Genomic DNA, 13108 nt, shown 5'->3' with positions numbered 1-13108 from the left:
ACGGGGAGCTCCTGTAGTCAGTCACTAGAATGTAGTTTCTAGGGGAGCTCCTGTAGTCAGTCACTAGAATGGAGATTCTACAGGGAGCTGCTGTAGTCAGTCACTAGAATGGAGTTTCTACGGAGAGCTCCTGTAGTCAGTCACTAGAATCGATTTTCTACGGGGAGCTGCTGTAGTCAGTCACTAGAATGGAGTTTCTACAGGAAGCTGCTGTAGTCAGTCACTAGAATGGAGTTTCTACGGGGAGCTACTGTAGTCAGTCACTAGAATGGAGTTTCTAGGGGGAGCTCCTGTAGTCAGTCACTAGAATGGAGTTTCTACGGGGAGCTGCTGTAGTCAGTCACTAGAATGGAGTTTCTACGGGGAGCTCCTGTAGTCAGTCACTAGAATGGAGTTTCTAGGGGGAGCTCCTGTAGTCAGTCACTAGAATGGAGTTTCTACAGGGAGCTGCTGTAGTCAGTCACTAGAATGGAGTTTCTACGCTCCTGTAGTCAGTCACTAGAATGGAGTTTCCACGGGGAGCTCCTGTAGTCAGTCACTAGAATGGAGTTTCTACGGGGAGCTGCTGTAGTCAGTCACTAGAATGGAGTTTCTACAGGGAGCTGATGTAGTCAGTCACTAGAATGGAGTTTCTAGGGAGAGCTCCTGTAGTCAGTCACTAGAATGGAGTTTCTACGGGAAGCTGCTGTAGTCAGTCACTAGAATGGAGTTTCTACGGGGAGCTGCTGTAGTAAGTCACTAGAATGGAGTTTCTAGGGGGAGCTCCTGTAGTCAGTCACTAGAAAGGAGTTTCTACGGGGAGCTGCTGTAGTCAGTCACTAGAATGGAGTTTCTACGGGGAGCTCCTGTAGTCAGTCACTAGAATGGAGTTTCTAGGGGGAGCTCCTGTAGTCAGTCACTAGAATGGAGTTTCTACAGGGAGCTGCTGTAGTCAGTCACTAGAATGGAGTTTCTACAGGGAGCTGATGTAGTCAGTCACTAGAATGGAGTTTCTAGGGAGAGCTCCTGTAGTCAGTCACTAGAATGGAGTTTCTACGGGGAGCTCCTGTAGTCAGTCACTAGAATGGAGTTTCTAGGGGGAGCGCTTGTAGTCAGTCACTAGAATGGAGTCTCTACGGGGAGCTCCTGTAGTCAGTCACTAGAATGGAGTTTCTTCGGGGAGCTTCTTTAGTCACTAGAATGGAGTTTCTACGGGGAGCTGCTGTAGTCAGTCACTAGAATGGAGTTTCTAGGGGGAGCTCCTGTAGTCAGTCACTAGAATGGAGTTTCTAGGGGGAGCTCCTGTAGTCAGTCACTAGAATGGAGTTTCTACGGGGAGCTGCTGTAGTCAGTCACTAGAATGGAGTTTCTACGGGGAGCTCCTGTAGTTAGTCACTAGAATGGAGTTTCTAGGGGGAGCTCCTGTAGTCAGTCACTAGAATGGAGTTTCTACAGGGAGCTGCTGTAGTCAGTCACTAGAATGGAGTTTCTAGGGGGAGCTCCTGTAGTCAGTCACTAGAATGGAGTTTCTACAGGGAGCTGCTGTAGTCAGTCACTAGAATGGAGTTTCTACGGGGAGCTCCTGTAGTCAGTCACTAGAATGGAGTTTCTACGGGGAGCTCCTGTAGTCACTAGAATGGAGTTTCTACGGGGAGCTGCTGTAGTCAGTCACTAGAATGGAGTTTCTACAGGGAGCTGCTGTAGTCAGTCACTAGAATGGAGTTTCTACGGGGAGCTGCTGTAGTCAGTCACTAGAATGGAGTTTCTAGGGGGAGCTCCTGTAGTCAGTCACTAGAATGGAGTTTCTACGGGGAGCTGCTGTAGTCAGTCACTAGAATGGAGTTTCTAGGGGGAGCTCCTGTAGTCAGTCACTAGAATGGAGTTTCTAGGGGGAGCTCCTGTAGTCAGTCACTAGAATGGAGTTTCTACGGGGAGCTGCTGTAGTCAGTCACTAGAATGGAGTTTCTACAGGGAGCTGATGTAGTCAGTCACTAGAATGGAGTTTCTACGGGGAGCTGCTGTAGTCAGTGACTAGAATGTACTCTCTACGGGGAGCTGCTGTAGTCAGTCACTAGAATGGAGTTTCTAGGGGAGCTGCTGTAGTCAGTCACTAGAATGGAGTTTCTACAGGGAGCTGCTGTAGTCAGTCACTAGAATGGACTCTCTACGGGGAGCTGCTGTAGTCAGTCACTAGAATGGAGTTTCTACGGGGAGCTCCTGTAGTCAGTCACTAGAATGGAGTTTCTACGGGGAGCTCCTGTAGTCACTAGAATGGAGTTTCTACGGGGAGCTCCTGTAGTCAGTCACTAGAATGGAGTTTCTAGGGGGAGCTCCTGTAGTCAGTCACTAGAATGGAGTTTCTAGGGGAGCTCCTGTAGTCAGTCACTAGAATGGAGTTTCTAGGGGAGCTGCTGTAGTCAGTCACTAGAATGGAGTTTCTACGGGGAGCTCCTGTAGTCAGTCACTAGAATGGAGTTTCTACGGGGAGCTCCTGTAGTCAGTCACTAGAATGGAGTTTCTAGGGGAGCTGCTGTAGTCAGTCACTCCAGTCTAGTCATTACAGCAGTGACCTGTGTAGTTTGGAGTTGTTCCGAGCAAGTTCTCCATCCAGCAACTCCAATCTAGTCACCTCACTAGTGAACCGTCTAGAATGGAGTTGCTGTAGGGACCACCTACCAGGAACAACTCTATTCTAGACGCAACCCTAAAGTATGGCCAGTTTATGTGCAAAGAAATGGTCAAAGTCTCCCTGAAACCAATTCTTGTCAGTCACAGTAAGTTACTATTCCTGGACTGGACTGCAGCTGCCGCAAAACCGGAAGTCAGTGTGCAGCCCGTCTTACGGGCTGACTACTTTTAGGGAGTTCGATGATTTGTGGGCTCTCGTGTGCTGTCCTGTATACTGATCGGGATTTAGAGCCTATAGCCATGAGCCGACTGCAGGTTTCGTCTCCTGAGAACTGCCTCTAGCGATTGGCTCCAGCGTTTCCCAGGCGCACACAGCCGCTCTCAACGCTTCCCCTACTTCCCAGCAGTGACGTCACTCCCAGGATGCAGCGCGCAGCTGTCAGTGCAGGAAGATGGCGGAGGGCGGAGTGGTTGATCTGGAGACTCAGAGAACTGAAGTGTCAGCGCTGCTGAAGACCCCGCTTCGGAGAGGGGACGTCTGGTAAGTGGTGCAAAGGCGAGTGGGGACCCGGGCGGAACAGACACAAAGGCCTAGAATGAAGGGAGATGCGCTGTCAGGGCCGTAGATATGGAAGACAAGTCGTCAGTGACATGAAAACATCTGTATCATGCCAAGCAATGAGCGCTGCACCCGGGCACCGGGGTTACCTGTTCATTGTCACTCATCCGTATTCAGTACTGCGGCCTGAGGCAACTAGTGCCTGTCCTCCCTTATACGCTTCACTAGAGCCGGCCGAGGGGCCTGCGGGACTCCACTGCTGTCACCACACGCTGTATGCTACACCTGTCACTTTCCTACCCCAGCTGTCCAACTCCTACACTGCTGTCACCACCGAGCAGCCGCCATATACTACACCTATCACCTCAGTACCACAGCTAACCCACACCTACCCCACTGTACCCATATTTACTGCACCTGTTGCACTACTACTACACCTATCATACACCTACCACACTGTACCTATATTTACTGCACCTGTCACCCCACTACTACTACACCTTTCATACACCTACCCCACTGTACCCATATTTACTGCACCTGTTGCACTACTACTACACCTACCACACCGTACCTATATTTACTGCACCTGTCACCCCACTACTACACCTTTCATACACCTACCCCACTGTCCCCACATTCACTGCACCTGTCACCCCACTACTACACCTTTCATACACTTACCCCACTGTCTCCTTATTTACTACACCTGTCACCCCACTACTAGACCTGTCATACACCTACCACATCGTACCTATATTTACTGCACCTGTTACACTACTACTACACCTTTCATACACCTATCCCATTGTCCCCACATTCACTGCACCTGTCACCCGACTACTACACCTTTCATACACCTATCCCATTGTCACCGCATTCACTGCACCTGTCACCCCACTACTACACCTTTCATACACCTATCCCATTGTCACCACATTCACTGCACCTGTCACCCCACTACTACACCTTTCATACACCTATCCCATTGTCACCACATTCACTGTACCTGTCACCCCACTACTAGACCTGTCATACACCTACCACATCGTACCTATATTTACTGCACCTGTTACACTACTACTACTACACCTTTCATACACCTATCCCATTGTCACCGCATTCACTGCACCTGTCACCCCACTACTACACCTTTCATACACCTATCCCATTGTCCCCACATTCACTGCACCTGTCACCCGACTACTACACCTTTCATACACCTACCCCGCTGTCTCCTTATTTACTACACCTACCCATTGTCACCACATTCACTAGACCTGTCATACACCTACCACATCGTACCTATATTTACTGCACCTGTTACACTACTACTACACCTTTCATACACCTATCCCATTGTCACCACATTCACTGCACCTGTCACCCCACTACTACACCTTTCATACACCTATCCCATTGTCACCACATTCACTGCACCTGTCACCCCACTACTACACCTTTCATACACCTATCCCATTGTCACCACATTCACTGCACCTGTCACCCCACTACTAGACCTGTCATACACCTACCACATCGTACCTATATTTACTGCACCTGTTACACTACTACTACTACACCTTTCATACACCTATCCCATTGTCACCGCATTCACTGCACCTGTCACCCCACTACTACACCTTTCATACACCTATCCCATTGTCACCACATTCACTGTACCTGTCACCCCACTACTACACCTTTCATACACCTATCCCATTGTCACCACATTCACTGCACCTGTCACCCCACTACTACACCTTTCATACAACTATCCCATTGTCACCACATTCACTGTACCTGTCATACACCTACCACATCGTACCTATATTTACTGCACCTGTTACACTACTACTACTACACCTTTCATACACCTATCCCATTGTCACCACATTCACTGCACCTGTCACCCCACTACTACACCTTTCATACACCTATCCCATTGTCACCACATTCACTGCACCTGTCACCCCACTACTACACCTTTCATACACCTATCCCATTGTCCCCACATTCACTGCACCTGTCACCCGACTACTACACCTTTCATACACCTACCCCGCTGTCTCCTTATTTACTACACCTACCCATTGTCACCACATTCACTGTACCTGTCACCCCACTACTAGACCTGTCATACACCTACCACATCGTACCTATATTTACTGCACCTGTTACACTACTACTACACCTATCATACACCTATCCCATTGTCACCACATTCACTGCACCTGTCACCCGACTACTACACCTTTCATACACCTACCCACTGTCCCCACATTCACTGCACCTACCCCGCTGTCTCCTTATTTACTACACCTGTCATCTCACTACTGCAGCTATCATATGCCTACCCCACTGTCCCCACATTCACTGCACCTGTCACCTCACTACTACATCTATCACACACCTACCCCACTGTCGCCTCATTTACTACGCCTATCATCCCATTACTATAACCCACACCTACCACATTTGTATATTTTGGAGGTAATCGCATTCACTATAGTTCATTGGTGCCCCAGAGCCTTTAAGCCGCCTTTTTTTTTTTTTTTTTTGTTACCTTTTCTAAACCGATATATTACCATGACTTTCTCATTCACTGCGTTTTTTTCCGTCTCCCATTGATTTCAATGGGGTTTTTGAGGTCGAAAAATGCCTCAAGATAGGGCATGTCGCTTCTTTTTCCCGTGAGCGTTTTTTTCCGCTAGCCGGAAGAAAAACGCCTCCACCTCCCGTTGAAATCAATGGGGGCAATTTCGGCCGTTTTTTGCAACGATTTTTGCTGCGGTTTCCGAGTGTGGTATAATTTATTTATTAGTACTTCTCAAACAATGAGAATAATGTTATACAGAAGACAAATGTTAAGAGAAATTGAGGTAATATTTGACAATTTTAGTAGAGGCCCAGACATCATTGTGTTCTGCCTGGTGAGGCCCCAGTAGAACAGGATTGAGAAGCTGTGGCCTAGATGATATGTTGTAGATGTACTATCTTTAGGCCTTATTCACACGGATGTGTCCGTTTTGAGCGCGCAAAAGAACGCTGCGTTTTGCGCGTTCAAAGGGTCTGTGTGGCATCACCATATGCGTGGCTACGTGATTTTCGCACAGCCGGTATCATGACGACTCTGGTTTTATGTTTACAAACAGAAAAGCACGTGGTGCTTTTCTGTTTTCATTCATTGTTTTTACTACGGTTGAGCGAATCACGCACGGCACCCGGAAGTGCTTCCGTGTGCCGAGCGCGATTTGCACGCACTTATTGACAACAATGGGTGCGTGCTGCGCGAAACATGGCCAAATATAGGGCATGACATGCATGAGTTTCACACAGCGCACATACGCTGCGTGAAATTCAATGACAGTCTGAACGTCCCCATTCATTAACATAGGTCCGTGCGACGCGCGTGAAAATCACGCGTGTAGCACGGACGTAAAACACGTTCGTGTGAATAAGGCCTTACAGTAACTGTTCTTTTCTGATAGACTAGTATGTGTAGTGAAATATTTGTGTTGCTTTATATCTTTATTTGTAAGATGATCGCAGTACCCTACTTTGTAATTGAAATCAATGGGCTGTCTGTTAGGATGTGTTTACATTAGTCGTTCGGCATGGTTTATGCACAAACGCCACAAAAAAACGCCACAAAAAACCTCCTGTAAACATATTCTTATGCATGGGCAAATCGCGTCCTCCGGAGTGAGAGACGTTCTTTAGCTGCTCTTCCCTCTGGCTAATATGAGAATCTCAGAGGAGGGATTCCCCTCTATTCTCTCAGAATTCCCTAATATGGCTTGCAGAAATGGGGTTTTCTTAAGTCTACCCCTTTTAAGGAAAATAAAAATGTGTATGTCCTGATCCTTGGTCACCAACTGAATGCAGGATATATATTCTAAAATGTAAATGCACAACCCCCATTATTCGTGTATCATGTTATCTTGTATTCTATTGCACTAGTGCTGCGACTGGTCATGTTAACAAGTAGCCACTGTCACTTACAGAAGAGATAAAGTCTTATCAGTACAAGGCTTCAGAACAGTAGTTACCATATATAACCAACACCTCTATTTAGAAACCTGTCTTTGTTCTCTGATGGCAAGTCCGTAATGTAAAATACCAGTACGAAACGCAACCGCTATCTACAAATTGTAGACTTTGCTGTAGGAATAACAAACTCGCAAGGAGAACGTTTTTTGTTTTTTTTTTTTATACTTTTTTCTTTGTTTTGCAATGACTAATGTTCCAAAATAAACAAAATACAATTGAACAATATAATGTCTTATTACAGTGCTTAGCGTGTATTCTCTATGGCAAATGGATTAACTGCTACAATTGTTTTATATAGAAAACATGGCAAAAAAAAAGGACTTACATCACTGCTCCCTTTTGAATTACTACTATTTTTGTTGTTTTGTTTTTCCTTTTGGATCCCTGTGTTCCAATTTAGTAAGATTTCAAATACACAGGTGTTAAACTTTTTGTTGATTTGTCTTTACTCTGAGGCTACATTTACACGACAGTGAAAAAAAAAAATCAACGGTCAGTTTTTTATGGCTGTTTTGCGTCGGTGTGTCTCCAAATTTTCATCCATTTTCAGTCCATCTGCCCGTTTTTAATGGCAGTTTGGCATACGTTTTTCATGGCCGTTAAAGAAACAAACAAAAAAAAATTGGATGGATTTAATTTGTCAGGGTTTTATTTGCCCACACCCCCTGAAAACACCACACTGCCCATATAGATAGTTCCCACATAGTGCCACAGTGCCCACATATATAGTGCCACACACAGTGCCCATGTAGATAGCGCCACAGTGTCTCCTTTGCCGACGCTCTAGGCAGAGGATTCCGTTCAGGGAGGATCTCCTGATGACGTCTCTCATATATATATATATATATATCTATCCTGAAACATAAGGGTATGTGCACACGGCAGCGTCCGTAACGGCTGAAATTGCGGGGATGTTTTCAGGAGGAAACATCCCTGTAATTTCAGCCGTAACGGCATGTGCAGGCGCTTGAACGCCGCGTCCATTACGGACGTAATTGGCGCTGCTTTTCATTGGAGTCAATGAATAACGGCTCCAATTACGCCCCAAGAAGTGACAGGTCACTTCTTTGACGCGGGCGTCTATTTACGCGCCGTCATTTGACAGCGGCGCGTAAATATACGCCTCGTGTGAACAGACAAACGACAGCCCATTGCTTTCAATAGGCAGATGTTTGTCAACGCTATCGAGGCGCATTTTTCGGACTTAATTCGGGGCAAAAACGCCCGAATTACGTCCGTAATTAGTGCGTGTGAACATACCCTAAACGCCAAGGGCTCTTCCAGGAGCAGAATCACCGGCCACAGGAATTCTGCTCCAGGAGGATCCCCTGACGTCCATATATGGATAGATAGTGATTCCAGGAGGATCCCCTGACGTCACTGTCCATATATGGATAGTGACTTGAGGGGCTCTCTAGGAGCGCAATCCCTTGAAAGAGCATTGCCGACGCTCTGGTCGGGGATTCCGTAATTTCAAAGCCCCTAACGTCACTGTCCATATCTGTGACGTCAAGGGCTTCCCCTGGCTCAGCGCTTCAAGTTGTGCTGTGCCCTGCGAGTCCTCTTGGCCAGGATCAGTTTTTAACAGACATCACACATCTTGATTCCTGAAAAAACATCCGTTAAAAACGGATCCACTGAGCTTTATGGGGGCCGTCTGGCTGTGAGTGCCAAAAACAGGACATGTCCGATGTTTTGATGGCCAGTATTCATGAGCCGTTAAAAAATGGCCATGTGAATACAACAATAGAAGTACATTATTCTGAAAACGTCTGTGTGACAGCTGTTGAAAAAACGTCCGTCACATGGCCGTATTTTTCTGCCGTGTGCATGTAGCCTGACTTCTGCAACTTGCTTTCAGTAATATTGTGCTACAGATCCATGAGGCAAAATAAAACGTCATTCTACCATGTATTAACCTTAATGACCAGCCTATTTTAAACCTTAGGCCTCATTCACACGGCAGGGTTTCCCGTCCGGGTGCCGGCCGTTCATAAATCGGCCGGCACCCGGCTGCATTAGGAATGATAGACCCCTAATGGGGCTATTCACACGACCGATTTTTTGACGGCCGGAAAATCCGGCCGTCAAAAAATAGGACATGCTCTATCTTTGCCCGGACACCCGGCCGCCCGGCTCCCATAGAAGTCTATGGGGCCGGGTATTACACGGCCATCACCGGAATGTGTTCCGAGTGATGGCCGGGTTTCCCGGCGCTTGCGCTCTATCTCCTCCTCCTCACAGCGCAGAGTGCATGTGAGGAGGAGGAGTTGATGCCATTCTGACGAATGGCATCGCTGCACACTGTGTTGCAGGGCCGGGGTGTACAGCAGGTGGAGGGAGCGCTGCGCTGGCTCCCTTCCCCTGCTTGTTAAAAGCACCCTGGCTCGGCGACACCTTCGATGGCGCCGCTAGTAGCAGCAGCTGCTGCGGCTGCTACTACTGCAGCGACGCCACTATAGCAGAGCGGGGAGGTATCTCCCCGCTCTGCTATGTGCTAGCCGCACTTTAGCTCCTTGAAGGAGCGGAATCCCCGTGTGTTCGGGGATTCCGCTCCTGGACAGAGCGCTTGATGTCTCTGTCCATATCTGGGCAGTGACATCAGGGGAAACTCCTGAAGCGGAATCCCCGAACACATGGGGATTCCCCTTCAGGAGCTGCCGCTGATGTCACTGTCCGGATCTGCCCGGCCCGGCACGGATGCATAACTTTATGCAAACCGGCCGGGCAGAATGGCCGATTTTACCGGCCGGCACTCGGGCTCGGACCCGACCCGGTCGTGTGAATCCCGCCTTAGTGACCAAGCCATTTTTTACGTTTTTCCATCGTCGCATTCCAAGAGCTATAACTTTTTTATTTTTGCGTCGACATAGCTGTATAAGGTCTTGTTTTTTGCGGGACAAGTTGTATTTTTTAACAGCACCATTTTGGGGGACATATTATTTGATTAACTTTTTTTTGGGGGGGAATAGAAAAAAACCTTAAATTTCGCCACTCTTTTTCGCGTCTTAAATCTACGCCGTTTCCCGTGTGGTATAAATAACACAATAACTTTATTCAGCGGGTTGTTACGATTGCAACGATACCAAATTTGTATAGTTTTTGTATGTTTTACTACTTTTACACAGTAAAAACGCTTTTTTTTTCAAAATTATTTGTTTTTGTGTCTCCATATTTGAAGAGCCATAACTTTTTTATTGTTCCGCCGATGCAGTTGTACGAGGGCTTTTTTTTTTGCGGGAAGACTTGTAGTTTTTATTGGTACCATTTTGGAGTAGATGAGACTTTTTGATCACTTTTTATCACATTTTTTTTAAGTCAGGATTCACAGAAAACAGCAATTTTTCCATAGTTTTTTTATTACATTTTTTACGCCATTCACCGTGCGGGTTAAATAATGTTATAGATTTATAGTCGGGGTTGTTACGGACGCGGCGATACCAAATATGTGTAACTTTTTTACTTTATTTTGGTTTTATAATAGTAAAGCATTTTGTAAGGGGAAAAAGTGGGTTTTTCATTTTTTTTTCTCACATTTTTTTTTAAATTAACTTTATTAAACTTTTTTTTACTGGTCCCACTAGGGGACTTTAATATGCGATTCTCCGATCGCTATTGTAATACACTGCAATACTTTTGTATTGCAGTGTATTACTGCCTGTTCGTTTAAAACGGACAGGCATCTGCTAGGTCATTCCTCCGGCATGATCTAGCAGGCATTCGCTCCAGGCAGACCTGGGGGCCTTTATTAGGCCCCCTTCTGCCATTGGAGACACAGACACTCTGCGATCGTATCGCCGGGTGTCGGTGGGATAGAGAGGGAGCTCCCTCTCTCCAAAACCACTCAGATGCGGTGCTCGCTATTGTGCACCGCATCTGAGGGGTTAAACGGGTGAGATCGATACTAATATCAATCTCACCCGACGCTCCCAGCCCTCAGCTGCCTCTAGCAGCTGAGAGCAGGGAGATTTGACGGCTCCCTGCTTGTTTACTTTATCCTGATGCAGTGCCGTAAAAAGGCATATGCATCAGAATAAAGCCCGTTAGTGGCCACCGTGAAAAGGCGTATTGGCGGTCACTAACTGGTTAAGCCCCTTTAGTATCGGTCTATTTTGGGTCTTTAGGATGAAGCATTTTTTTTTTTTTGTGTTTTCATCATCACATTCTAACCCATAACTTGATTATTCCTTCGATGTAGCTGTTTGAGGGCTTGTTTTTTTGCAGGCTGAGTCATATATTTTTTTTTTAAATATAACCATTTTAGGGTACATATAAGTTCTTGATTAACTCTTATTAGCTTTTTTTGAGGGTTAATGCAAAAAAACAGCAATTATGCCATTGTGGTTTTTTTTCTTTTGCTTTTTAAATTGACGGCGCTACATAAATAATGTTTCCTTTTTCTATAGGTCGGTATGGTTAAAGCGATACCAAATTGGTATAGTTTTAGTAGTTTTGCACAATAATGGCACATTTCATGGGGAAAAATAGATGTTATGTCACCGCATTCAAAGAGCCATCATTTCTTTATTTTTTTTTATATCGATGTGGCCATATGTGTGGGCTTGTTTTTTTGTGGAATGAGTCATTTTTTTAAAAATGGAATTTATGTGGCAATTTTTGATAGGATTAAAAGCAATTCCACCGTCTGTTTTTTTGCATATAATTCCTCAAGCCATTCACAGTTCTGTTTATATAACCTTTATTATATTGGTTGTTACGATTATAGTGATACCATATATGTCAATCTATTTTTTAATAAATTTTCAAAAAAACAACCATTCAAATGGAAAACAAGGGTTTTACTTTCTTTTTCTGTGAACACTATAAAAGAAATAACTCATGAAAAAAATATCTAACAAAGATAATGGATAGGAAATTTGCAGCGTATCCGACCTGGAACCTGCAGTACATTCCCTCCAAAAACCGCACCACATTGTGGTACGTTTTTTTAGAGCAGAATTTCCTCTGCAGAAAAAAGCGCTTATACTTACCCCCTCCATCTTCTCTGTGCGTAGTCCGACCTCCTATGATGACGTTGCAAGCCATGTGACGCTGCAGCCTGTGATTGGCTGCAGCAGTCACATGGGATGAGAAGTCATCCCAGGAGGTCGGACTGCAGGAAGGAGGAGGGCGTTCTTGGTAAGTATGATTTTTTTTTTTGTAGTGTAATCGCTGCAAAAGTCGTAACACTTGGCTTTCTGTTGCGGGTTTTGCATCCCCGTTGAATTAATTGGGGAAAACCCACAACAGAAAATCAACAAAAACGCTGCATAAATTGACATGCTACGGGATTAAATTCTGCACCGCAGCTCAATTTATTAACCTTTATGCCGCGGTTTTTTTCCGCAGCGCGGGCATTCGATTTCCGAAATCTCTTCCACTTTGCTGCTACTGTAAATGCTGCGGAATTTCCGCACACCATTATAGTGCATCCTCAAATTTGCAATAGCAAACAAATCCAACAGTGATCTACCAATAATTGCAAAAAATCCAACCAAGTGGAATTCCCTCCTCCTGCTTACTACAATCGCGGATAACCTATCACATGCAAGTTTGCCACTGTGTCTGGAAAAAAACATTAATGGGGTTATAGCATGAAAAACATTTATCACCTATCCACAGGATAGAAGATACATGTATAACCGCTGGGGAGCCCCACAACTAGGACCCACACCAATCACCAGAACCACCCCCTTCACGACTGCAATGAGGAGTATGAATGGAGTGGTGGTCACGCATGTCCGCTGCAGCTTCATTTAATGTCTGTGGGGCCGATTGAGACCGTCGAGTGAAGTGTTTAGCTGCTTCAGTCAGCCTCGTAGACATTAAATGGAGCGGCAGGGCATATGCATGACCACCACTCCATTAAAACTCCTCCTCGTTGTGGTT

At 45.8% G+C, this 13108-nt stretch overlaps 1 protein-coding gene across 2 annotated transcripts in view; it reads left to right on the top strand.

Moving 5' to 3' along the window:
• The first annotated feature begins 2889 nt into the window (after positions 1 to 2889).
• USP15 (ubiquitin specific peptidase 15) overlaps positions 2890 to 13108 on the top strand; it is a 112848-nt gene continuing 102629 nt past the window's right edge. Inside the window, exon 1 of one of the 2 annotated variants that reach the window (XM_075857007.1) lies at positions 2890 to 3148. In XM_075857007.1, coding sequence (XP_075713122.1) covers positions 3060 to 3148 — 89 coding nt within the window. In that variant the 5' untranslated portion in view covers positions 2890 to 3059. The remainder of the gene's footprint in view (positions 3149 to 13108) is intronic. The other variant, XM_075857008.1, reaches the window with a different exon arrangement.

The sequence above is a fragment of the Rhinoderma darwinii genome, chromosome 3 (genome assembly GCF_050947455.1).
Source record: "Rhinoderma darwinii isolate aRhiDar2 chromosome 3, aRhiDar2.hap1, whole genome shotgun sequence".
Taxonomy (NCBI): Eukaryota; Metazoa; Chordata; class Amphibia; order Anura; family Rhinodermatidae; genus Rhinoderma; species Rhinoderma darwinii.
The sequence above is the reverse complement of the archived record's forward strand: the minus strand, read 5'-3'. Positions and strand labels throughout refer to the sequence as shown.